The 27,793-nt window shown below is 41.5% G+C and overlaps 1 protein-coding gene across 5 annotated transcripts in view; it reads right to left on the reverse strand.

The window, feature by feature from the left end:
- Nucleotides 1–27,793, reverse strand: part of TBC1D30 (TBC1 domain family member 30) — a 108,063-nt gene that overhangs the window by 47,862 nt on the left and 32,408 nt on the right. For 3 of the 5 annotated variants that reach the window (XM_033221387.1, XM_033221385.1, XM_033221386.1), the window contains exons 3-6: nt 6,124–6,185; nt 5,506–5,571; nt 3,545–3,670; nt 1,751–1,936 (exon numbers count right to left, since the gene is read on the reverse strand). In XM_033221387.1, coding sequence (XP_033077278.1) covers nt 1,751–1,936; nt 3,545–3,670; nt 5,506–5,571; nt 6,124–6,185 — 440 coding nt within the window. Of the gene's footprint in view, nt 1–1,750; nt 1,937–3,544; nt 3,671–5,505; nt 5,572–6,123; nt 6,186–8,980; nt 9,428–27,793 lie in introns of those variants that run through there. The other 2 variants (XM_033221389.1, XM_033221388.1) reach the window with 1 other exon arrangement.

The following is a 27,793-nucleotide window of genomic DNA, read 5'->3' on the forward strand; positions in this document are numbered from 1 at the left end:
AATCCATATTTGTAAGTGAGTTTTTAATTTCTAGTTCCTCAAGTATTACTGAGCCCTTTTATAATTTGATTGGGATGTACACTTCCTTCCCTGGACATCTCCATCCCATCCCCTAACTTGATTCACATATTCCAGTTGCTCTAAAGAAAATTCTCATTTTATAGTCATACCAATTACATCTGGAAAAAAACTGATGAAAGCTGACAGACTGAGCAAACAAAATTCCTTCTTAATAAAAAACATCTTAAAGTCATGTATTTGTCACTGCCTTCCTCCCTCTCCTACCCCCGCCTTTGTGATGAACAAGTGACTTCAAAGCTGCTTCCTTAAATACATCAATGGAAAAAGTGAGAGGTTGAACACAGAATTAGATGTCAAGCTGGATTTATAACTAGTCCACCATGATATGTATAAAACCAAGAGGAACATTTGTTTATTTTTCCACATCACATTAATCAGTGATTGACAGCATCAATAAGGTATTCACCATAGTTAAACACAAGTTGTTGGGAGTAGGGTTGCGGTGGGGGCGGTTCTTGAACACAAAAACTAAGTATCTATCTCATACATCACAAAGCATTGCAATCAAGAGCAGTTTAAAGGTTCAAATATGAATTAGTAACCCCACTTTGCCTTAAGCAAATAGGCATTAGCCTCCACATTTAAAATGTTTCGTTTCTCATAAGCACTCTATTTCTGGTGACTCAGTGACTCACATGCAAACCAATGAGCTTAAATCACTAGTGCCCCATCTCAATACATTTTTAAAATTTAATAAAGGTCCCAGGCATCAAAGATTAAAAGATATTAATGTAAGTCAATTCCATAATGCTTCTCCATGCAAACACCTTCCATAGACACTCACTCTCAGTCCAACTCCTCCATATCTTGCTCCAAATATGAAAGAGTAAAGCAGCCCAATAATGCAATCCAATCAGAATGAAGCGTAACTGGTGTGGGAGGCAGTTCTAACACAACACAGTCACACCCTTATATGAGCCCTTCCCCTTGACTATGAGCTAAACCTGGTGACTGGCTTCTAAAGAACAGAACATGGAAATATAGTGGGATGACACTTCTGATATTTGGCTACAAATCTGGAACTTAAACTCTTTTGCCTTGCTCACTATCTTTTACTCTCTTGCTCACTTTGGGGGTGCCAGCCACTGGGTTGGGAGATGGAGAGGCCCACATGGCAAGGAACTATAAAAGGCCTCCAGTCAACAGCCAGCAAGGAACTGGGGCCTCAGTCCAACAGCCTGTGAGGAATTAAATCTTGCCAACAACTACATAAACAAACTTGAAAGCCAATGCCCACCCCCAAGTGAGACTTTAGATGAGACCACAACGCCAACCAACAGTTTAACCGCCACAGTGATGTGTCCTTGAGGCAGTTAGGCTATGCCTAGATTTCTGACGCAAAGAAACTGTAAGGTAATACATGTCTGCTGTTTTAAGCAGCTAATTTGTTGAATAGCAATGAATAACCGATACAATTAATATTTAACTTGCTTTAAAATATGTTGTCTTATAAATGATACTAAACACACAATCATTTGCCTCACAGTTGGCAGCTACATAAGTCTGTCACTTGACATTACTCTAACCTGGAGGAAATGCTATCATAGGTCATTACAAAGGAGTGACAAACACCTTGGAAAAGGATGAGACGTCAAGGAAGAGAGATTATAGTTCCAATTTCTCACTCTCAAAAGTATGTCCATTGCCTTTGTTAGAGCCTGCTACTCACTTTCAGGGCGTCCCCTTCATTGCCTTCCATCACTTCCAGAATTAGTGCAGCCAGGATGTTAAAGCCTTGGCAGTACCCAACAGTTTTGTTCCATCGGGCATAGGCCAGTAGCACCCGCTTCAACACAACCCTGTCCTGCTCAGCCTCCTGGCCGCAGTAAGAACTACAGCCTGTGCGGTGAAGGTCCTAAAATGGAAGGGAAACAATATTTTCAAAAACAACTCCTAATATTATTTCAAAAAAAACCTTATTTTTTGACTCAATAAACAGAATCAAATTATCATCATAAATTTTATTTTTCAAAAATGTGTATGTTTTTATACATATGAACCAAAATGCATTTTTAGCTTTCTTTTTCATAATATTTTATAATATGTTGTTTAAGAGAGATTTGCAAAGGGAATTTCAGTCAGGCCAATTTTCAACTCAAAATGTTTCCAGGATTACCACAAAAAGTAGCTCAGAATTAACAATAATTACATTATAATTTCATATAAATTGATAATTTGTTTTAATAATATTTCTCAGATAAAACAATAGCCATCACAATACATGTATGATTGAGGGTAACATTCTTCCTTTCTACAAATAAAGTATAATATTTAGCTATCAAAACTCTAAATAACATAAAGGAGTGAAATCAAAATAGCAAAAAATGTGATTATAGAGAGAAAAATCATTCTATTCAAATTATTTATGAATTTATATAAGAAAGACAGAAATATTGCTATGCTTTAATGAAGGCAGTATCTGTAATTTAATTACTAAGCAGGGACTATAATTTTCAAGAGTTGAAGTCATTAACTGACATAAGATTCACTTCAATGAGATAACAAAAGATTCTCTTAATAAGATGATTGTTACAAAAAGTGCATTGCCTTAATTCACCAGTTAGACAAAAAGGAAACATTTCAAATATGAGATACTTCATCTCTGTGAAACATATTCTAAAATTCCAAATATATAGCTTAAATGTGAATAATGCAAAGGCGTTTTAGTACACAATGTAAAATTGCATAACTTTTTTAGCATTTGTCTGAAACAGACCAAGTTAGAACAGAAAGTAGCTGATTTTAGTCAGTACTTCCTCCTTTAAAAAAATCTCCAAATATGCCAAAACATTAGCCATCTTGAGGTGGCCAAAATTTGGATGAAACAACTTTCCTTTTAAAACCCCAGCTTAGTATCACACTGTAATGTACTCATATAAAATCAAAAACCATGTTCTAGACCCTTATGTAAGAGGATAATACTGGGATCAAACAGAATCAGTATCCTTGGCTTTTAGCACCAGGCTCTGTTCAACTGTAATAATCCAGGTAAGCAAGCCACTGCCTACACAGCTGGCTTGAACCCACAAGTATTTGGTTGGAAGTAGACCCCACCTCTGAACCTGTCTTTAGAAATGGGCAGTTAAGAAACTATGAAAGACCCTAATAAGAACCAAATGATTCTCATATGAAATATACTTAACTAACTTTTTCAATCAGTGACTTTTATATAAAAATCCAGTCAGCATTACTGACCCATGATAAAGGGTCCTTCTTATAGTGTGAGGAAAATTAATAAGTTGAATATGAATGAAAGTTCATTTGCAAACATTTTCTTCTTACTGGTAACATTTAAATTTATTGTCAAGGTTCCCCATGAAAAAGCCAATGAAATGAGAAGGCAGAAAACATACAGACATTCAAACCAGAAGGTAGAGATCATTCGATCCTCTGTCCAAAAAGCAACTGGTTCTTAGAGTCTTTCTTCTGTATTAGGATGACAGGCCAAGTTCAGGGGCATTACCTTGACTATCTGAATTCCCATGGAGTCATCATCAGGATTACTCCTTTCATTGAAAGTGAAGCGCATGGTTTTGTCCCAGTCAATGGCTATACTGTGCAAATAATGATCTGCCAAGGTCAACCAAACCTAAAATATTACATAGACAAAGGAGAATGCCAAAGTAGAATATACAATTTCACCTTTATTAGAAAGTAGTTATTGCATTCAACAAGAAAATGGGAAGTGTCCCTAGACCAGCTTTTGCTCATAAGTAGAAATCTACAAGAGCTTCATGGAAATTTTTGCTTTACTGATTTGTACCATTTAGAGCCTTTCATTTACTCTTTCAATAAATATTTGTTGAGTTCCTACTATGTGTCAAGCAGCAATCCAGGCATTAGGGATACTGTTAGGAAGACAAACCAAGAAGATTTTCAAATTTTATTTCTGTTCATTGAATAACCTGTATAATCTCCTAAGCTTGTTTTACTTGACTCTCAATTGCTCTCCATACTTGAGCAAGAGCCATCTGGTCACTCATGGTGAATGGGGCTTTTTTTCACCATGGAGTGGCTTCTGCCTTTAAACCATCCCTCTCACACACATACACAAAACTGACAGATGGGTTCCCATAATGAATAAGTTTTTAAAAAGAGCCACTGGATATTTTTACTCCTTTGATTATTTTATCCAGAAAATCTGTTTCTGAAAGTTGTATTTCATAATGTCATTTTTACGAATATTTTAAGAACCCTCCATTTTCAAATTCTAGAAATATAAAGATTAGGCTTATAAATCAATATCCTAAGCATGTATTTCAAGTTTTGGTAATAAACATTGATTCATATATCTGGCCAGACTTCTCTCCTAACCTTTCAGAAGCATATATCCAAATGCTCACTTGATACCTTCAAATTAGATATCTAATAGGCATCTCAACCTTAACAGATCCAAAACCAATCACTTACTCCAGCATCCACCCTACAGACATACACACACCTGCTCCTCCCATCTGAGTAAACAGTAATTCTACCTCCCAATCACTCAGGCCAAAATCTTGAAGTCATCTTTGACATCCCTTTTATACCTTATATTCAATCCAACAGCAATTCATGTGAGCTCAGTCTTCAAAATATATCTAGGATCTCCATTTCCACTACCATAACCCTGATGTATCTGTTGCCTGAGCTACTGCAAGTCTCCTACTGGTCTCCCTATTTCAGCCCTTGTCTCTCATATTCTCAAGTCAGTACCCAGAGTAGCCCATTCATAATAAAAGTCAGATTATGTCACTCCCCTGCTCAAAACTTCCCAGTGCTTCCTAGCTCACATGGAGCAAAAGCCCAAGACCTGTGGTAGCCTCCCAGATTCTCCATGATCTGCCACCCCTTCAACCCACCACATTACCTCTATGACCCCCTCTCCTATTTCTTCCCCCTTTGTCCACTGTGCCCCAGCCCCGGCCCACCCCACCCCACCCCATCTCATCTTTGCTTGAATACAACCCAGATGCGAGATGCTCCCACCTGAGGGCTGAGGGTGCTTGCGTTGGCTGTTCCCTCTGCCTGGAGTATCTCCTCCCAGGTAGTTGCATGGCTGGCTTCTCACCTCCTTCAGGGGCCTATTCGAATGTCACCTTGCTATTTAAAATTCCACCTCCTTACCCCTTTTCTCCTAAACGCTCTTTATTTCTCTCCACATTTTTATCCATGGCACTTATTACCATCTGACATACTTTATATTTTATTCAGTGTAAGCTCCATGAGGACAAAAAACTTTGGTCTGTTTTTTTCCACTGCTCTATCCCTAGTACCTAGAACACTACTTGGCACAGAATAATCAATAATTATTTATTGCATGAATGAATAATCAAGACAGGTTTTCAAGTAACTAAACCTAGAATATATTTTTTGACATTCCAGAGGCTTTAAAGAAGGACAGAGATGATCCTTCTGTATTCTAGCCCTATGAGTCCCCCTTACCTTTCTCCTCCATTCCTTTGGTATTCCTGTGGATAGCCTGGCAACTGCCTTGAGAGCATCGTACCACTAGGAACAAAGAAGAAATCCCAGGAGGTGATCACAGTGACCTAGACAAGCACTTTTCAATCTTTTTCCCATCTTGACATTCATAGAATGCATTGAAATTTGCACAGCACAATGGGGTAAACAGTCAAAGCTTCTTTCAGACAGAATTGATCAGTCCATGGCTATTACTGTGCCACATCCCATCCCTTGGGCACCCTTAACACATCTGTGACCCCTTTGCAGTACACACAGAATGGCTGGGAAGCTCTGATTAATAAGCCAAAATATATGTTATGGGGTTCAGAATAATAGACATTATGGTACAGGTGTGAAATTTATTCACTCTAAATTTTTTTCACACATGTACCATTAATAGAAAGTGCAAAATTTGTCATTGCAAATATAAACCCAGGTCACTTGTAGCTCAAAGGCTACTTTACCCAAAATATTTTTGAAGTGACTAGTCTTCATATTCATATCAAAGAATACATTATTTCCACTTTGAGAATATATCTCAATGTGCCTGCCCTGTTGGTATCCCCAAAAGAAGAGTCTTTTCAAAACCAAAGTTACCTGCTGAAAGCCATTTTGACCTAAAGATGGCTCAAGAGTGAATTTCAACTTAGTATCAACTCCTGAAAGAGAAATACATAATAGATGTTATTTTTGGAGACTATAACAAGTTATATCAAAAATACAAGTAAAAGCTTGATTCTGCTGAATCATCACAAATTTTTTTAAAGTATGTATCTTTACTAAATTTTAGTCAATTTTGCTAAAAGGTAAGCATATTGATTCTTAAAATAGGAAAATACCCTACAGCAATAGAATGTGCCTTACTACATATGATGGTGGTTTACATAGATGCCTGGAGTACCACAAAAACAAAAACAAAAAAATGTTATGGCAAGCTTGGAGTCACACAGTCCTCCATTTGACTTGGTTCCTAGACTGAAACAATTTACCTAACTTATCTAATTTATCTCAGTCTCAATTCCTTTTCTTCTTTTTAAGAGACAGAGTCTCAATGTATCACCCAGGCTGAAGTATAGTGGCTATTCATAGGCACAGTCATAGCACAATGCAGCCTTGGACTCCTGGACTCAAGCAATCCTCCCATCTCAGCATCCCGAATAGCTGGGATTATAGGCACGTGCCACCCCGCACAGCTTATTTTTGTATTTTTTGTAGAAGAGGGTTTCGTCATGTTGGTCAGGGTGGTCTGAAACTCCTGACCTCAAGTGATCCACCTGCCTCTGCCTCCTAAAGTGCTAGGATTACAGGCATGAGCCACTGCACCCAGCCCCACTTTTTAAAGGAATTATTGCTCAAAAGTTCAAGGCCCAAGAAATGCCAAATATTATCAATAACATTAAATTTTACAAATTGCAAAAATCAAATGATGGCATTTTTGTTTCTAAGATTGTTGATAGCAGATTAGGTATACTGAAAACTTCTCCACAACTTCCACTTCTTAGAGGTTGGTATGAATAGGAACAATCTTCGGAATTTATGAAATAATAGTAAGTAATCAAGCAGACTGGTCTTTTAAAAAATATGTATACGTGAAGTCAAGAAGCTGGAAAGAGATGTAGCTGATTTTCGCAAGCCCATGACAGTATGTAGGTGTTCTTCTTGGAACCCTGGAAGAGCACTGTAAATGCATGAGTCGGGTCCTAGGTTTCCAAAGTAAGCTGTGACAGAGAATCCCAGGCATCCAATCTATGCCTTGGTATTTCTTTTTAAAGCTTCAGGGCCATAACCATACTCTGCCTGGACAGATAAGTGTTTTTTTTCTCCGAAGGAATATTAAGTACCCCATGGATCCGCCTCTCTCTGAGGCGGTTTAAACGAAGTCCTGCCCAAACGTAGAACGGTGATACAATGGCCACAGAAGTGTTTCCAGCCCAGCGCACACTTTAAGGCACGTTGAAACAAGACCTAGAAGTGAGGGTGCTGTCCAGACGCGAGGTGCTGAATGGAGGAGCGTATATTCCTGACGTTGGCTTGATAACAAAGACCAGGAAATTCGGTCCCGCGCTGACTTAATTCTTGCCGCACTACAAGGATTCCCTGTATGTCTGACCAATGTGCTCTTCTAACTTTTCCGGGGCACCTGCTGGGCATCATGCGATTGCCTTCCCATAGTGAAACCCAGCAGGGGTTAGTTGGCCAAAACCACAACTATCCTCTCATGATCAAAAATGAGCAAGAGGATTTAACTGAAATTGATTCGCCGCCTGCATGCAAAAGCTTAAACCAGGTCACTTTCACCCCCCTTTTCTTCTAACAGAATACGGGCAGAGAAAAGGTTTATGTTTCATCTGATAATCACGGCTATTCCAGATTCAGAAATACAAAACATTTACTTTTAACGTGGGAAGGAGATTTAAAAAAAAAAAAAAGAGGTAAAGGAAGATGGTGAAGAAAGACTACAGCCTCTGCAACTAGACACTTCCTAGGGGAGAAAAACAAAGAAACCACGAGGTTGGGAAAGGCAGAGCCGCATCCCACCCTTTGGGACTCGGCGCCTCGATTCTCCTGCGGCACTACAGCAGGTCCCCAAGGCGCTGGGGGGTGGGGACCAGAGACCGCAAACCCGTCTGGAGCCCAGCCGGTGCCACTCCAGGGAACAGGTGAGCGCCAAGCACCAGTGAGAGTACAGCCAACTCCCTCTGCGGCCACTCCTTGCCAGAAACCTCCGTGCCCAGGAGCCCGCGCTAGGGCTGGGCTCTTAAAATCCCGGGGAGGGATGCCTGGTGACAGAGCAGACGCAGAGTTATGCAGCCTGGAGAAGCAGGGATGGGTAAACACAGGCTGATGGCAGGAAGGGCCTTGCCTAGCACGGCCAGGCTCGTTCCCGGACCTCACCTATGAAAAGGATCTCCTGCTGCTCCCTACCCTCACTCACAAATTACAGGCTCCGGTTCAAGCTGACCCCGGCACTCACGCTGAAGGGACGCTTGGGAAAATAACACCCAATTTTGCCTTTGCAGTCACCGCCTTCCCCTGCCGACTTCCAGTGTCAAACCTGTGCGTCTCTCCGCCCCCACCTCTCGCAAGGTCTGGCTTCCTGCGAGCCTGGAACACAATAGGTGGTGCGGCCTCTGATGGCCCGGGCAGCCACCCGCACTTCCCCGCCACGGGGAGAAGGCCAAGCGCATAGGCCGCAGGGTGGGGGTCCGCGGGCAGTGGGTGGAAACAGCGAGTTCTCCGTGCCTGGGGAGGCCGCTGCCCCGCCCGGGCCCCCATCTGCTCTCTGCCCTTCCAGACCGAGTGCGCCCTGCAGGTGCCAACGCTGTGCCCAGCACCGGGTGGCAAGCGGACTCTCCCCGGCGCTCCCCGGCCTAGACGGAGTCAGGCTAAGACAGAAGCGCGGGCAGCCCCAGCGCTACTTTCCAGCGCCCCATCTGTAGCCCTGGGTCCTCACCCGGCTCCAGGGTGCAGAGCAGCCGGGGCGCGGTCCGGGAAATGCAGCTGCGCTTCTTGAGCACATTGCTCAGTATGGTGCCCACGCCGCCGCCCTGCCGCTTCAGGCATCTCCCCCCGCGCCTCAGAGACCCGGTCAGCTTGTCCTGCCGCATCCGGGAGCGCCCCAGGCTCTGGCGCGGCCACCGTCCGTCTCGGTCCCCGCTGCCTCACCGGCTGAGCAGCTGCGCTCCCCGAGCTGGGTGAGTGTCCGCGGCTAAGACCCTTGGGAGCAGGGAGCGCACGGCTGAAGGGTCACTGGGACTTGCGGGGCACCGCGGGAGCCGCCGAGCACAGGGAAGCCGCGGGCATCTGCAGTGCGGAGCCTGCAAGGCTGAGGCAGGAGATTGCTCAAGGCGGGGAGGGCGGGAGCGAGTGAGCGAGAGAGCGAGCACGCGGGAGACGGAGGCGGCGCGCCCGCCCCCAATCCCGGCACCGCCGTGCGCAGGCGGGGCGGCCCCAGCTCCCCCGCGCCCAGGAGCGCCAGAGGCAGGGGGCCGGTGGGCGAGCAACTGCATTCGGGGACCAAAAGCAGAAACAGAGATGTCCGTGCTTCTCCCAAGATCTGGGAGGGAACAGAAAGAGCACCAAGGAGCGTCAGTCTCAGGGGTAGAACACCCGCGAGGGCAAGCGTCCTCTCCCTCCTCCGAGCAGCCTCAGAAGGGACGGTGACCCAACCACAGGCGGCGAGGCACATGCTTCAGCCCGAAATGCGCTGAATTATTTCCTGGCAGATTAGAGGCGCGGAGAAAATGAAGAAAAAACATGATTGTTTCTTTTAGAAAAATGGGCTTCCAGAAAAAAAGTGTTCCCATTTCAAGCAGTATTAAAAAGTAATAGTTCCTCATCTCTCCAGCCAGACTTCAGTAGTTCTGAACTACTGCCCATCGTTATGGTTTAAAAAAAAAAAAAAAAGTCATTATCCAATGGTAATATTCACCAATGGAATATTTACCATTAAAATGGATGAAAGAAAGGGTGTGGGGGGGAGATATAAAGGTATTTGTGTTTGCTAATATTTATAAAAAGAAACATTAGATGGATAAACCAAAAAACAAATTAGAAAACTTGTATGGGAGAAGGAACATCCTGGAGGAGACAAGAACAGAAAACTGAGTCCTCTCTTGATGTGCCTTCTGTAGTTTTGGAATAATATTAACAAATTAAGTTTTTTTAAAAAAACCAGGATGATGGAGCAGCATGCCTATAGTCCCAGCTACTTGGCAGGCTGAGGTGGGAAAATTGCTTAGGCCCAAGAGTTTAAGGCCAGCTTGAGCAACACAGCAAGACCCCCATTTCTTAAAAAAGCATAAAAATAAAAATAAATTTTGAAAATACATAAAATAGTCCAGTTACAGTGGCTCACACCTGTAATCCTAGCACTTTGGGAGGTCAAGGCAGGAGGATGGCTTGAAACCAGGAGTTCAAAGCTGCAGTGAGCTATGATTGCACCCCTGCATTCTAGCCTGAGCAACAGACCTAGTCCCTGACTATAAATGAATAAAGTATTTTTAAATTGTAAAAGAAAACTCTAACAATTGAAAATTAATGGAAACAAATCAATCTAATGGACTATCCCACTGATAGCATAAGAACACAGAAAAAAATAATTCTCTCTCTTAAGTTGACATAGAACACAATACTATGACTGTACATCAACAGTGGTACATATTCCTAGAGCAAATAAAACTGCAAAGAAATTTTACATTTCATTCAGTAGTATTCTTATTAATAATATTCATATTTCTTAAATTCTTAAATCAACGACAGGATAAAGCAAATAAATAATTATGCTAATATCAAATGGAGCCAAGATATTTTCAGTGTAACAGAAAATATAAGTGTACAACCAAAGTAATTAAGTTTTCTTTAAAATATTACAATAATATATTTACATGGGAAACACTAGTATGAACTCATTTTTTTCTTTTCAAAAAAATATATACAGCCATTGACTAGGTTTAGAAGTAAGGACAACTCAGCAGCAATGAACACTCCCAGCACCCTGGTTATGGTCTCTAAAAACCATTCCCCACTCAAAGGAACTAAGGCTCCTTTGAGGAGTGACTGATTCCAGGTTTGGGTCAGAAAAAGTACAAGATGACCCTGAAACATTTTGATGACCTCAAAAAGACAGGAAATGTTTCACAATTAATGGGGTCAAGTCAAAAGGACACAAGACTCACATAAACAGGCTCCTTCCTATTGGCCAAAAATGAAACAATTTGAACTTGAAAAACAATGGCTTAGCCTGGACAACATGGCAAAACCCCATCTCTACCAAAAAAAAAAAAAAAAGCTACAAAAATTAGCTGGGCATGATGGCACACACCTGTAGTCCCAGCTACTCAGGGGGCTGAAGTGGGAGGATCACCTGAGGCCAGGGAGGTCAAGGCTGCAATGAGCCATTATCGTACCACTGCACTCCAGCCTGGGTGACAGTGAGACCCTGCCTCAGAAATAAAAACAAAAACAAAAAACAATTGCTGGGTTAGGCTCAGGTCTGTAATCCCAGTGATTTGGGAGGCCAAGGTGGGACAATCACTTGAGGCCAGTAGTTCAAGACAAGTCTGGGCAAAATAGCAAGACCCTGTTTCTGCAAAAATAAAATAATTTAGCCAGGTGTGGTAGTGTGTGCCTGTAGTCCTAGCTACTTGAGAGGCTGAGGCAGGAGGATCGCTTGAACCCAGGAATTCAAGGTTACAGTTAGCTATGATGGGCCACTGCACTCCAGCCTGGGTAACAGAGCAAGACCCTGTATCAAAAGAAAAAAAAATGCTGCTATTGATTGTAAACAATATTGAATATCTTTCAATGCCTTCATAAAGATAGCCTAAACAAGCCAGAAAAAGAAGGCATTCTTATGACTCTTCTCAGAATTTGAGGACAATGTGAGAAATGGTGTAACCCTAAGAATGAGCTGTATAAGAATCTGTTAAAAATGAGATGAGCCATCTGCAAAAGTAAAGCAGGCTAATAAAGGACATGCAAGCTATTCAGTTGTAGCTGCCTGGCAGAGGTAAAGATGCTTTCAAAAGGGCAGTACTCTTTGAAAAGGCATCACTTTAGAAAATGAAGTCATGTTTAACCTGGTCATGACTAATTGCTTGGCTTAGATTTCCCAACCTTTTGCTGCGAGCTCCAGTACAGAAATTTATTCTCCATCAACCATCAACTTTTTGCAGTTTTGGTACATGTTTGTATCCTTCAGCTTTCTATTAATTTTAATAAGACACTCATTGGTTGTTGCAGCCTATCTCAGCTGTACTGAAAACCATTGGAAGAGGTCTGATGCTTCCCTTTGACCAGTTTTTTAGAGGGTACAATATATCCTGGGGCTGAAGATGGTGATGAATACCCAAAGTCAAAGAGAAGGAACTGGCAGGAGAGGGAAAATCCAGGAGGACAAGTTGGTAACCGTATGCACAGTCTCGTCTTCCAGACCTCTCACATGCTCAAACCTTAGAGGGTTTTGTGTTCAATTTTAACAAGAGAGGCTATTCATGCTCAGTTTCCATCACTAGGCAAGCCAAGAGGACAAGCAATCAGCTCTGCTCTACAACACTGTCTCTGGAGTGGAGAGGAGGACATTCTGCCCCTGGGGCTGTGACACATGCCACTCAGACCATCCAGCTCCCTTTGGCTGTGACATCATGCTCACCAAGCAAACTTTGGATTGTCATTTGATTTCCCATATAGACTCTGCTGCACTACAGAGAATATACTGACCAGTTAATAGCAGTTAATACCCCTGAGTTCACTCAGCAGTCAGTAACCTGAAGATACCAAATTTCCAGACTGCCAAAGCTGATATCTAGACTCTAGGCTGTCAATTCACCCAAGTGTCATGACTGATAAAAAGACTTCTCTTTAGATTCTTCTTTAGTTATAATACTTTTCTTACTAGTAGTGACAGAAGCTTGTTTGCTTGCAAAAGGAACATTCAATTTCACCTCTTTTAGATCTATTACAAGGAAAATCTGTTTTTAAAATAAAATTTATGAGTTTCTGCTATGATGGCAATAAGTAGCAAAGGAATTAGACAATATTATTTTGTTTACATCGAAGAGGAAAGTCAGGACTGCCAACTTTCATAGCAAACAGGTAATTAAATGAGCACTAAAACACAATACTCTAAAAGCAGCCATGGCCCAAACCTAGTATTATGTTGATTGTGTGACTCACAGTTTCTTATTTCATGTCCGGAATAGTTTTCCAAACGTGAAAGATGTCATCTAAAGTCAACTTACAGAGAACTCAAACCAGCATGGACTTTGCCAGAGAATCTCAGGAGCCAGGCCAATTTACCATCATTCTTTACTAATCAAGTGATTTTTACCAATCAAATAATAGTGAATTCACATTTGGGCAAATTATACACTGTCACAGTCTAGAATGGTTATGACTTATGCTGAATTTAGGGGAAGGAAGGCTCAATGAACACTTCACACTGGATGAGATAGTTATTTGGATTGCTAAAGAAAATGAAAGCTTTGAGGAAATGCCCCCAAATGTCTCAGAGCTAATAACCTGAGGACATCCCCCATAGATGTGAGCTCCCAGGCTGAAACAAAAAAGTATGGACCATTCGCCATACCCTGCATCTTCAGGCCTACGTGCTGGGAATGAGGTTTCCTTGAGAGCGAATTTTTCCTTTAATGGGAGAAGGGGGAAGAAGTCAGTAAGGAAAGAAAGCCCAACACAAGGAATTAAAAACTACATCTCAAGGGGCTTCCAGAATGGGAAGTGGGTCTGAGGCTTGTGATTTCCTAATGCTGCTATTTTTTGTTTAACAGTAACGTCTAAAAGTAAAAAGGGCCTACGTGCTTATCTTCAGGAACTGACAATTACCAAGAGAAAAGGCCCTGGAAGCCTGCTGTGAGGAGAGAGACCACAGGGAGCCAGCCTGCTCTGGGGAAGTGAGCCTGGAACTCATTTGTACAGCTGTGGAGTTCCCTGGCAGGTGCTGATGAGCACACAAGCTGAGCGTCAGAGGAGATCTCATCAGACCACCAGATCTAGTGGTGTCTCCCATTGGGCAGATGGGGACATTTTGCACTTGTGATAATAAAAAGAGTGGGGGTCTGGTGGCATAAAAGCCACTCTTCCTCCTCTCCCCTCATCCCACAATTTTTGAACATGTGTGAACGGCTCCTGAATAGTGAAAGTGGCATCTCCTAAACAGACAAGATCTGCGACCACTTCCATAAGAAGTTAACACTTTCCTCAGACCTACTAAAAGTAGGGACTTAACAAGTAGTTCCTTCAAGGCCGAGTGCAGTGGCTCACGCCTATAATCTCAGCACTTCAGGAGGCTGACCAGCCTGGCCAACATGGTGAAACACCGTCTCTACTAAAAATTCAAAAATTAGCTGGGTGTGGTGGCACACACCTGTAATCCCAGCTCCTTGGGAGGCTGAGGCAGGAGAATTGCTTGAACCTGGGAGGCACAGCTTGCAGTGAGCTGAGATCATGCCATTGCACTGCAGCCTGGGTGACAGAGCGAGACTCCATCTCAAAAAAAAAAAAAAAATGTAGTTCCTTGAACTCATTATCCAAGACAGAGTCCACACACTGTGAGCACTGTAACAGTTTCTCCCTCATGACAGAGATGCAGGAGCAGGGCAGGAGGAAACTGAGGAGGAAGAAAAAAACTGTAAAATTATTTGACAGATCACATTATCTACATGGGACATTTTCTATTTATATGATTTTATCTTAGTCATAAAAATAATTTCTCTATTTAAATACAGGCATCCTTTAAGACAATCAGGTATAGCTTTTGTATTTTGTTAATTTTAGAGAAAGGACTCTGTCAAGCATGGAACAGAGAGGATTTAAAATTCCAACATCAAATCACACTCAGAATGTCATATGGAAATGTACTTAAAACTCTGCTGCCAGATCCATGTAACCTCAGATGCATAACTAACCAAAGATTTTAGAAATCATCATATTATTCTTCTTGTCCTGGTATTTCCTGTTAAGTATTTTCTTGCTTCAAAATGACTGAAACTGACTCACTACTACTTGAGCTAGATTGATATTGACCACATAAAGACATCCTTTTATTTATTTTATTCATTCATTTATTCATGAAAAAATCATTAATCAGATGCTGTGGGAAAGGCACTGTACTAAGAACTATGAGACACAATTATGAACACAGTACGTACTCTACCCTCAAAGAGTTTACAGTTGGCAGAGCGTGGTGGCTCACATCTGTAATCCCAGCACTTTGGGAGGCTGAGGCAGGCAGATCACGAGGTCAGGAGATCAAGATCATCCTGGCCAACATGGTGAAACCCCGTCTCTACTAAAAATACAAATATTAGCCTGGGGTGGTCGCACATGCCTGTAATCCCAGCTGCTTGGAAGTCTGAAGCAGGAGAATCGCTTGAACCAGGGAGGCAGAGGTTGCAGCGAGCCAGAATTGCACCACTACATTCCAGCCTGGTGACAGCGCGAGACTCTGTCTCAAAAAAAAAAAAAAAAAAAAAAGTGACAAGGACACAAGGCCTATGTGAAAGGTCCTTTAAAATACTATGTGAATAACTGGAGAGATACCATTCTTGCTATATCTTAAGTATTAAATATGTTGCAATGTTTTCCCAGAGCTCCATTTCATTGAGCTATTAAATTTCACCTGAAAACAGGCCAAGGACAAAGTTCATGTACGCTCTTCTTACAGTCGTGGTATTCAGTTCTTTAGTTCCACATCAGGAATACAACTGGAAGATTCACACTCATCACTGCAGAAGAGGAAATAACTGTTTAACCTGGTCATGATGAACCATTTATCTGGGATTCCCCAACCTTACTTACACCAAGCCATTCTAAGATTGTTTGTTTGTTTGTTTGTTTGTTTGTTTTCTGACAGAGTCTCGCTCTGTTGCCCAGGCTGGAGTACAGTGGTGGGATCTCGGCTGGCTGCAACCTCCACCTCCTGGGTTCAAGTGGTTCTCGTGCCTCACCCTCTTGAGTAGCTGGGATTACAGGTGCACACCACCATGCCTGGCTAATTTTTGTATTTTTAGTAGAGATGGGGTTTCACTATGTTAGCCAGGCTGGTCTCTAACTCTTGACCTCAAATGATGCACCCACCTGGACCTCCCAAAGTGCTGGGATTACAGCCATGAGCCATGTGCCAGGCCCTAAGATTCTTTTGACCCCGCTGAGGAGAGGTATGAAAGGAGAAGTTTCTCATATCTATTGAGGTAGATTTGTTTGACTTAGAAATGTATCCCTAGACAGGAGAAGGGTGACGCCCTTGAATGTAATATGCTTAATTTTGGTGATAAGAAGAGAGAAGTACCGGGAACAGGAGAGAGATTAGAATTAACAATAATGTTGGCTTGACAGGTCTGGAAGCCTTCGCTCTCCAGGCTGAGTTCATTCAGAAGAAACAATGTAGAATGTGTGGGCCAATGAGGAGACGTGTGAGGGGACACAGGTAAGACCCTCCAGGAGGCAATGCGGCAGACAAAGGTTAGAATTCTCATGCCAGTACTTGCTCCCTCTATGTCCTTGGGCAAGTTATTTAATGTCTGGGTTTCAGTTTCCTCATCTTTAGAATGAATGATATTTGAGTTAACGGTGAGAATTAAATGACATAATGAAAGTCACGGCACAAAGCAGGAGCTCAATACTGTCCTTTGATTAGTGTTTGTTGTTGCTGTACTAGAGGCCAAAACGGTGCTGTGAGCAGTCATCCCAGAGGTCTGTCCAGCACGGGACTCAGACCTGACCCACAGGGTGAGTCTGACTGGCCAGGATACCCCACTGAGGTCCTCGCCTCATACTCCTCTGGTGCCCTCACTCACTTGGTAGAAATTGTGAAATTAGTTTTGTGTTTGCTCCAAAGGGCTAAGTTAGAACTGCTAAGTGGGAGCTGTAGTGAGGCAGATGTCAGCAAAATTTCAGAATGCTGTGTTGGGCATGGTGGCTTACACCTGTAGTCCCAGCTACTCGGGGAGCTGAGGCAGGAGGATCACTTGAGAGCCTATGATTTCAAGGTTGCAGTGTGCCCTGATCACACTACTGTACTCCAGCCTTGGTACAGACCAACACCCTGAGGAAAGAAAGAAAGAAGAAACGAAGGAAGGAAGAAGGAAGGAAGGAGGAAGGAAGGAAGGAAGGGAGGGAGGGAGGGGAAGAAAAGAGAAAAGAAAAGAGGAGAGGAGAGGAGAGAAGAGGAGAGAAGAGAAGAGAAAGAGAAAAGAAAGGAAAAAAAGAATGCTGTGACTGTAATATAACATCCAGCCTCAGGAGATCATAAATGTCCTCTCCTTTGGAGTTCTCAGGCAAAGGCTGCAAGTCCAGCAGTCAGGGATGCTGTGAAAGGACATTTAAAATGAGGTGAGGCTGGACTAGCAATACAAGTAGAGCAGCTTCCAACCCTAGAATTCTCTGAGACCAATTTAACTGATATTCAGACAGTCTTATTACTCTATTAGAATTCCTCAATCCAGTATAAATGTTGGCCGATGGCAATGCTTGGACAATACAGTTGAGTTGCTGTGTTTTCAGATAAACTGAAATTTAAACAAAGAAATCCTTTTGCTGTCAGTCCTCATTAAGAATATTTCTACAAGGTATTACACTCTCTTGACTTAAAAGTCTTCTGGGCCCAGATGCCAGGGCTCATGCCTGTAATCCCAGCACTTTGGGAGGCCAAGGCAGGCAGATCACCTGAGGTCAGCAGTTCGTGACCAGCCTGGCCCAACATAGTGAACCCCCATCTCTACTAAAAATACAAAAATTAGCCAGGTGTGGTGGTGCATGCCTATAATCCCTACTACTTGGGAGGCTGAGGCACAGGAATCACTTGAACCGGGAGATGGAGGTTGCAGCGAGCCAAGATAGCACTGCTGCACTCCAGCCTGGGCATGAGAGCGAGACTTCATCTCAAAAAAAAAAAAAAAAGATATTCTGAACAAATCAAATTTTCATGTATTTATTACTAATCTTAACCTCAGCAACATGACAAAACGCTGTCTCTACAAAATCTACCAAAAAAATTGGCCAGGCATGGTGGCACATGGCTACAGTACCACCTACTTGGGAGGATCACCTGAGCCCAGGAGGTCAAGGCTGCAGTGAGCCGTGATCACGTCACCATACTGCAGCCTTGGTGACAGAGTAAGACTCTGTCTCAAAAAAGAAAAAAAGAAAGAATCTTACATTATCTTTACATCATTACTCTCATTGTTTAAGAGTCCAGGACAAGTATTAGAAGTTCATGTAATAAAGCTGAACCCAAGTCATCATCTGAAATATGAAAGTTTAAAAAATATATTTACGCATGATTGTATATATGCATATAATACTAAATGCTGTATGAGTTTTTTCATGAATTTATTTCCTTATGATTTCTCTACGGATACATTTGTCACATTCCAATGCAACAAGGTGCTGCTACAGTAGTCTTACTTTGCGATAAATTTAATGTTTAATTTTAAAAATGAAAGCAGAGACTCAGGATTCTTCACAGAACCTCCCTTTGAAAACATCTTTTTTAATAGCTAAACTTCCTAATTCCTGCTTTCACATATGCTTTTCTGTTATTGCTTTTTCTAGAAACACCATAAAGTAGCTGGGAATTTTATTTCTTCAAATGAAACGTATGTTCAAGGCAGTTCAGAGAACCAGAAAGAAAAAAATGTGAGCCAACAAGTCATACTAAGCAGGTTAACTCCCATGAGTAAAACTAAGATCTGTGTAAAGAGAATTGGCATGATATTTCAAAAGTCAATACTAAAAAATTTACTCAAAAGAAACATTTAACAGAATTAATCAAATGTTTTCCCTTACTGTGTTCTAAAGATAAAGGTTAACAGAACATTCAGCTGTGGTTGAATTATAGAGGAGTGAACGTAAAGGGATTTCAAATCACATCAGCATCTACATGAAAAGGAATACACATGTCTCCTGAATTACACAGGTGACAGATATTCGGGGATAAGAGGAATTTAACAGTATGTCAGTCACTATAGGCCTCAGCATTTCAAAAGGCAGCATATCTGGTGATTTACATTCACTTTAATCTTCACCATTATAAATATATAAGAATCCACCAGTAATAGTGGGCCCTGGTAATGGTCAAATTTATGTCTTGTTTTTGAAAGTCAATCTCAAGTTTTGGTAGTAGAGAAAAACTCCTAAGGAAGCAGACAGCTGTTAATAAATACACTTTCTATGTTCTCCTTCTCTTTTAGAAACAGCATAAGCGTGGCCTATTATACTCATGTACTTAATATAGCAGCGCCAGCACTGTTAATTACCACCATCTTTAGTCCGTGCTTACAACAGAGTGTCACTTGGCAGTGCATCAGTATGGCCCAGTGCCAGCATCAATCAGATATGCAAGCTCCTCAGGAGGCCACATTCTATCTTTTTAAAAAATTACCTCTAGTTTCACTACATTTTAAACCTTCCTGATACTTGAAAACTAAGTACCCATGGTGTGTTTTTTAAAAATTCAAAGTAGTTTTTTAGCACATGACCTGACACAAACTAGGCTCTCAGTAAATATTTTTTTTAATTTATCTATGGCACATGAAGAACATCAGATTGGGATCCTGCTGATTTGACATTTAGAAATGGTACCCTCCTGGCCAGGCATGGTGGCTCATACCTGTAATCTCAGTACTTTGGGAGGCTAAGGCAGGTAGATCACTTGAGACCAGGAGTTTAAGATCAGCCTAGCCAACATGGCACAACTCCGTCTCTACTAGAAATACTAAAGTTAGCCAGGCGTGGTAGCACTCGCCTGTAATCCCAGGCACTCAGGTGGCTGAGGCACGACTATCACTTGAATCCAGGAGGTGGAAGTTGCAGTGGGCCAAGATCACACCACCTCACTCCAGCCTGGGTGACAGAGCCAGACCCTATCTAAAAAAAAAAAAAAAAGTACCTTCTTTAACACCTGTATTCCAGATGGTACACTTCTCCACACTCCCACACCTGATTCATCCACGCCCTTGTATTATTCATAGGCAGTCTCTTTCCTCTCAATACATCATAAACTCCTGTGAACACAGGAACTAAGTCTTACTCATTGTTTTATCTCTCTCCTCCCCTGCCTGCAGCTAGCATGCGGCTCTGTACACATTTGACAGTCAGCATGAACTTTAAAAAGACAGAAAGTCATGAGCTCATCATGTCAAGAAGGAAGCCATACCATCCCACTCATTAGAAAAGGACTTTTAATCCAACTACAAGAGAAATTAGTAGATGTATTTACAAATGGTTATTTTGACTAAGATTTACACCACGTAATAAAACATTCCAACACTATTCTTAGTCTCCCTGACAAGTTTCCAAAATATGTGATGCTCAAATGTCACATGTTTGCTCTACTCATCAGGTGAAAATGCTCTTGAAATTCTAGATATAATGGCAGAATATAATGGCAGCATAGAATAGTAGCTAAAATGTACAGCTGCCTGGATTTGAAACCTGGCTCCCACAGTCAGTGGCTATGAAAACTTGGGTGAGTTCATTGTCTCAGTTTGCTCACCCAGAAAATGGGACAGTAAAAGTGCCTAATTCATAGGGGTTTTCTGTTGTTGTTGTTGTTGTTGTTGTTGTTGTTGTTATTGTTGTTTTTGAGATGGACTCTTGCTCTGTCACTCAGGCTGGAGTGCAGTGGCGCGATCTCGGCTCACTGCAACCTCTACCTCCCAGGTTCAAGCAATTCTCCTGCCTCAGCCTCCCAAGTAGCTGGGACTACAGGCATGCACCACCACTCCCGGCTAGTTTTTGTATTTTTAGTAGAGACGGGGTTTCACCATGTTGGCCAGGCTCGTCTCAAATTCCTGGGCTCAAGTGATCTGCCCACTTCGGCCTCCCAAAGTGCTGGGATTACAGACCTGAACCACCATGTCCAACCCTACAATATTTTTAAGGACATTTAAACCTACCTTACAACATTTGACATAGATTACCAACAGTGCCACCAGGTCGCCCAAGCTTCTTTGCTCTTTAATTTTGTTACCACCCAATTTGACCTAGAAATTTAATGCAAGATCACTCCAGAAAGCCCATAAAAAGAATGTTTGTTTAAATTGACAAATTGCTCCCATATTTCATCATCTTGATTTTTTTAAACATGTTACTTGAGAAGAATGAGCTACAATGCAGACAAGCCAACCCTTTCCTGCTCTTCATAAATTAATAAAGCCCCAGCATTAATTACTCAGTAGCCACTGGCTTTGCAAGATCACTGCAAGCCAAAAAGAAAAATCCATCTCTCAGAGCAGAGTTTAAGTAAGCAATTTTCTTCTCAATTGCTCTATTCCTCCAACATCATAGCTTTTTAAATAATGCATGCAATTTTCTAAAATTTGGTTCAACCATTTTTTTTTAAAGTTTACCAAGTGCAGTCCATCATTTATGAAAAAGGTCTGGTCTTAAATACATTCTCCTTATTTGCAATATAAATAGGTTTTACAAGGTATTCTACATTCCTACATATATTAACACCAATTCTTCCAGTTGTGGCTTACAAATATATCGTAGAAGGAGAAATAGCTTGTCCAAAAACAATTGTTTTTATAAGTTTGTTGATTTACCAGGACTATATTTTCCAATGGAAATGCACAAATATAGAAGGATGATTAACAATAATAACAACTACTGCCATGTACCAATTGTTTACTGTGGATCAGACACTGAGAAGGATGCTTTATTTTATCTTGTTTAGCCCAACAAAGTATATATTATTTCCCAAGAAACAAGAAGCAAAAGGGGAGTCTATGCATATATCAACAGGGTAATTTTTTGCTAGGCATAGGAAAAAAACAACTAAAGGAAAATATAGTCATGTAAATATAAGTAGATAATTCTGGGTAGTAAGAATATGGGAAATTATTCTATTTTTCCTTGTACTTTTCTAATTTTTTTTATTCTGGAAGGAAAGGAAAAAGAATGAACAAATGAATGAACAAACTGACCAGGAGGTTAAATAACTTTCCCAAGGTCATGCAATTACTAAGTGGTGAAGTTGAGATTTGAACCCAGGTCTCTCTCACTTGAAAGCCATACTCTATCTACTAAGTTAATAAAATATAATCAGGTATTTTGTATCTTAGCAGGATCAAAACATTTTGGAAGTTCTGAAAGTAGACTTGTTCACAGTCCCCATTTATGTCACCAACTGAACGAAATGTCCACCATTTCCAAAAACTCCTCTTCCATTATTTAACTACTGGTACAAACAAGGTACTGGTAGAAATATCAAAGAAGCAGCAACAACAAGGTCAGCCTAGCACTGCCAGTTAACAAAAAAATCTCACGATAACAGAACAAACAAGTGAAGTTCTCAGGTGAGGACTACAAATACTGGCTCTATCTTATACGACGCCATGGTTGGACATACAGGAGTCAATTAGGGCACACAGTGGGATGGGGCTTGGTGAGCACCTCACAGAGCACTCCTTTCTGCATCAACCCACCCTGTAACCCACATGGGAGAAATCTGAGCTCTTTGATGTTTCCTTAGAAACTGCAGACATGATTTGTCCCGAAAATTAATTTGCCAAATGTGAGAAAGGAAACAGGAAGCTGGTTAGTTAGCTGAAAAAGCAACAAACTGAAGACCCTCTTCATAAAGAGAAAATGTTCAATGATGCAGACTCAGTATAATTGGCCTAGAATAATTTTTGTGCCATTGTTGTGTTCCCTCCCATGCAGGGAGCAGCTGTCATAATCACTATCTGTGTTAAGATAACTTTTGAGATGATTCTAACAAAATTGTCTGAAGATTTTTTTTAAATGCTTTAAAAATCTTGCACTATATTACACTTACTCATTAAATCTCATAAAAATCTCATTACTTACTGATGTTGACATTTTGATAGAGTGAGTCAACATTTCAGATGTTCCCTTGCCATATGTCTAAGACTTGCATTACAAAATTTGGTATACAACTTGATTCCAAATTAACTTTGTTCAAAGAGAAATGTTTAGAATGCCTCCTCTATCCTGCCTGATGCCATCCAGGTGAGTTAGAATGACACAGAGTGAAGCTACTAGGCAGCAAATTTATCTATGGCTGACTCCTCCATGAGGGAAAACTTGGATTAGGCCAGTGATGTGAGTTTACCTTCTAGGCTCTGGGGCTTCTGGCTTCCTAACACTAAGGATGGTTGAGCAACAGAATAGATTAGTAGAGCCTAGAGGAAAAGATTATCAGGAGGAATTCCCAGGAGAAGAAAGTCAAAGGCCATTTAAGAACAATAATTGTCTAGGATTTGATTCAGTAGTTAGCCATTGCCTATTTTCTTTCACATTACAGCTTCTCTCCATGTTACACTGAAGCCTTCTGTAAACTGTTACATAGCATTAGGTCAGTAGTACTTTGGGGTTTGGTTTTGTTTTGTTGTTTGAGACAGAGTCTCGCTCTGTTGCCCAGGCTGGAGTGCAGTGGTACCATCTTGGCTCACTGCAGCCTTTGGCTCCCAGGTTCATGTGATTATCCCGCCTCCACCTCCTGAGTAGCGGGGATTACAGGTGCCCATCACCATGCCCGGCTAATTTTTGTATTTTAGTAGAGACGGAGTTTTGCCATGTTGGCCAGGATGGCCTCAAATTCTTGACCTTACGTGATCCTCCCAAAGTGCTAGGATTACAGTGTGAGTCATGAGAAGATGATGGGGGAGGAACAGAGTAGGGCAAAGAAATGAGGCAAAAAGATGGTGCTGTAAGAACAGAGAAAACATGGAGAAGGAGAATGGCCCAACATAGACCATATATGAAGCAAATCTCTCCCCCATCAATATGGGCTGTTGGAAGTGGGAGCTATATTTTGCTACTGGTTGTCTCAAATACCAAAGGTCACTTTTCATTTCTCTGAGGCCTTGAGATCATTTCTCCAAGGCCTTGAGATCACAGGAGATGGAGCGGGGTGGAGGGAGAGCCATACGGACGAGGGGTAAGAAAGGAGGGCTTCATCAACTGAGCATGGGCGGGTTGCTGTCAGCTGCTAAAGTGGAGATAAAGCCACTTTTGATGGAGAAGAAGAGGAGGAAATAGCGAAGAAGAAAGGGGGAAGGGAACACATTCTGCCAAAGATCCCAAACTCTATGAGATAGATAATTAAATTATAAATTATTTTTCTGGATGGTATTAATAATAAACCATCTGGGGGAAGGATGCTTTAGCTTTTGATCCATGATTAATTAGACTGGATCTGTAGCATTATTGATCCAAAGCCACAAAGAGGCAGAGCATGAATCACAGATGCAGAGGGAAGCTGGAGAAAGTTTTAAGAAAAACAAATCAAGATGAAAGCCAGAATGAGTGGAACAGGCCAGAAGGCAGATAGCTCGAGAAAAATGTTTCAGAATGCAAGCTGTAAAGAATTCAGGTTATTAACTACTGGGTGTCTACCCAGAGGAAAAGAGGTCATTATATGAAAAGGACACTTGCACACACATGCTTATAGCAGCACAATTTACAATTGCAAAAATATGGAACCAACCTAAATGCCCATCAACCAACAAGTAGATAAACAAAAGTAACATTCCACCATGGAATGTTTTTTATTCAGCCATAAAAGGAATGAAATAATAACATTTGCAGCAACCTGGATGGAGCTGGAGGCCATTATTCTAAGTGAAGTAACTCAGTAATGGAAAACCAAATATCATATGTTCTTCCTTATAAAGTGGGAGCTAAGCTATGAGGACGCAAAGGCATAAGAATGATATAATGGACTTTGGGGACTCGGGGGGAAGAATAGGAGGGGGCAAAGGATAAAAGACTAGGTACAGTGTACACTGTTTGGGTGACGGTACATCAAAATCTCAAAAGTCACCACTAAAGAACTTATCCATGTAACCAAAACCACCTATTCCCCAAGAACTATTTAAATAAAATTCACAACAAGAATTCCGGTTATTAGAAGTATAGTTTTGTGTGGTATTGAATGGATAACACAAAGACAGATTTGCCATGTTTTAAAACACAGAGCTATACCATGTTCATAGCAGCCAAATAGGTGGAAGCAACCCAAATGCCCACAGATGAATGAATGGATGGATGAATGGATGAACAAAATGTGGTAATACATACAATGGGATATTATTCAGCCTTAAATATCCATGTTGTAGCATGGGTATATTACTATATTATATAATCCATGCAACAGCATGGATGAACCTTGATGATATTATATTAAGTGAAACAAACCCATCACAAAAGGACAAATACTGAATGGGGGTTGCCAGGGGCTGGGGAGGGAGGGAATGGGGAATTACTGTTTAATAGGTACAGAGTTTCAATTTTGCAAGATGAAAAGAGCTCTGGTGATGATAAATACACAGCGTGACTGTACCTAATGTCACTGAATTGCACACTTAAAATGGTTAAGGTAGTAAAATTTCTGTTATATACATTTTACCACAATAAAAATAAGAGATACCCTTAGGAAACCCAGAGAGATGCAAATCAGTTGACAATTTTGAGTATGTCTCTCTTATAGCAGTATCTTCCAAGGTATAGTTCATCTTATGGCAAAGATTTTCGAGCACCTCCCCTGTGCAAGCAATGTGCTAGACACAGAGCACTGAGATAGGCACAGCACAGTCCAATGGGAGACATAGACCAGGAAACAGAGTATTGCAATGCCATGTGGCCAGGATGACCCTGGAAGTAGTAAGCACCTAATTCAGACTATGTGGTCAAAAGAACTTTCAAAAGGGATGGTGCTTCAGCTGAATCCTAAAAATAGAAGTACTATATAGACGTAGTGCAAAAGAGTACCAGGCAGAGGAAATAGCATGTGGCAAGAGAGAATGTGATAAATTGTAAGTACTGCATGTAACTCATTCTGCTTGGAGCACAGAGTGGGAAGGAGCCATCTGAAGGAGACGAAGGTGGAGAGTCAAACAGCAGCCAAGTTCAAACAATGAAATTTATTTTTCTGGCTGGGCATGGTGGCTCATGCTGTTAAATCATAGCACTTTCCAAGACTGAGGTGAGGGGATCACTTGAGGCCAGCAGTTTGAGACTAGCCTGGAAGATACAGGAAGACCCCAGTTCTAAAAAAAAAAAAAAAATGTAAAATTAGGGTGGCATGGGCCTGTAGTTCCAGCTACTCGGGAGGCTGGGAAGGAAGATGCCTTCCTTGAGCCCAGGAGTTCAAGGTTACAGTGAGCTATGCCACTGCATTCCAACCTAGGCAACATTAAACTTTCTGTGTCTATCTGACTACTCTAGGTACCTCTTATGCATTCCAACCTAGGCAACAGAGAAAGACCCTGTCTCTAAAAAATTAAGAAATTAAATTATTTTTCTGGGTGGTAAATAAACCAGTTGGGGGAAGGATGCTTTAGCTTTTGATCCATGATTAGTTTGGTAGAAAGAATGCCACAAATGGCATATTAGGAAAACCACAGGACAGGGAGTTGAGAGCAAATACAGCACCAACTACCCATGTGACTTGAGAGCATCTTTTTTTCACTGTTGTAAAACATATACAAAGTTTACCATCTTACTCCTTTTGTATGTACACTTCAGTAGTGTTAGGCACTGCTCACACTGTTGTATACCCAATCTCCAGAACTCTTTTCATCTTGCAAAAGTGAAACTTTATACACATTAAACAACAACTTTCCATTCCTCTCTGTATTAGTCCATTCTCACACTGCTATAAAGAACTGCCCGAGACTGGGTAATTTATAAAGGAAAGAGGTTTAAATGACTCACAGTTCAGCATGGCTGTGGGGGCCTCAGGAAACTTACAATCATGGTGGAAGGGGAAGCAAACACGTCCTTCTTCACATGATGGCAGGAAGAAGCACCGAGCAAAAGGGGAAAACCCCTTATCAAGCCATCGGATCTTGTGAGAACTCACTATCATAAGAACAGCATGGGGGGAACCACTCCCATGATCCAGTCACCTCCCACTGGGTCCCTCCCTCCACACGTGGGGATTCTGGGAACTACAATTCAAGATGAGCTTTGGGTGGGGACACAGCCAAACCATCTCACTCTCTCTTTCCCAGCCCCTGGAAACCACCATTAAACTTTCTGTGTCTATCTGACTACTCTAGGTACCTCTTATGAGTGGAATCATACAGTATTTGTCCTTTTGTGACTGGCTTATCTCACTCAGCATAGTGTTCTCAAAGTTAATCCATGTCATAGCATGTGTCAGTCTCCTTCATTTCTAAAGCTGAATAGTGTTCCAGTGTATGTAGATGCTATACCATATTTTGTTTATCCATTCATCCGCTGATGTACAATTGGACTGCTTCCACCTTTTGGCTATTGTGACTAATGCTGCTATGAACGTGGATGTACAAATATCTCTTTGAGACCCTGCTTCCCATTCTTTTCAGTATACACCCAGAAATAGACTTGCTGGATCACATGCTAATTCTACTTTTATTTTTTGAGGAACCACCATACTATTTTCCACAGCAGCTCCCCCATTTTACATTCTCATCAACTGCGCACAAGGGTTTCAATGTTTTTCTACATTCTTGGCAACATTTGTCATTTTCTGATTTTTTAAAATGATAACAGAGTTCCTAATGGATGTGAGCTGGTTGTATGCATCTTATTCAACTCTCTGAGCCTTCAATCTCCTCATCTGTAAAATAAGCAAATTGGACTAGATGATCCCCCAAGGATCTCAAATTTCATTATTCTATGAACTGAGAGAAGGATTAGGTTCATTTTCCAGGAAAGCTCAGTCATGTCATTTCCTGAGGCTCTCATTTCCTAACTATATTCAAAGCACTGACACACACTTTGGATATGGTTT

Source organism: Trachypithecus francoisi, unplaced genomic scaffold, assembly GCF_009764315.1.
Source record: "Trachypithecus francoisi isolate TF-2019V2 unplaced genomic scaffold, Tfra_2.0 Lachesis_group11, whole genome shotgun sequence".
In the NCBI taxonomy this organism is placed as follows: domain Eukaryota; kingdom Metazoa; phylum Chordata; class Mammalia; order Primates; family Cercopithecidae; genus Trachypithecus; species Trachypithecus francoisi.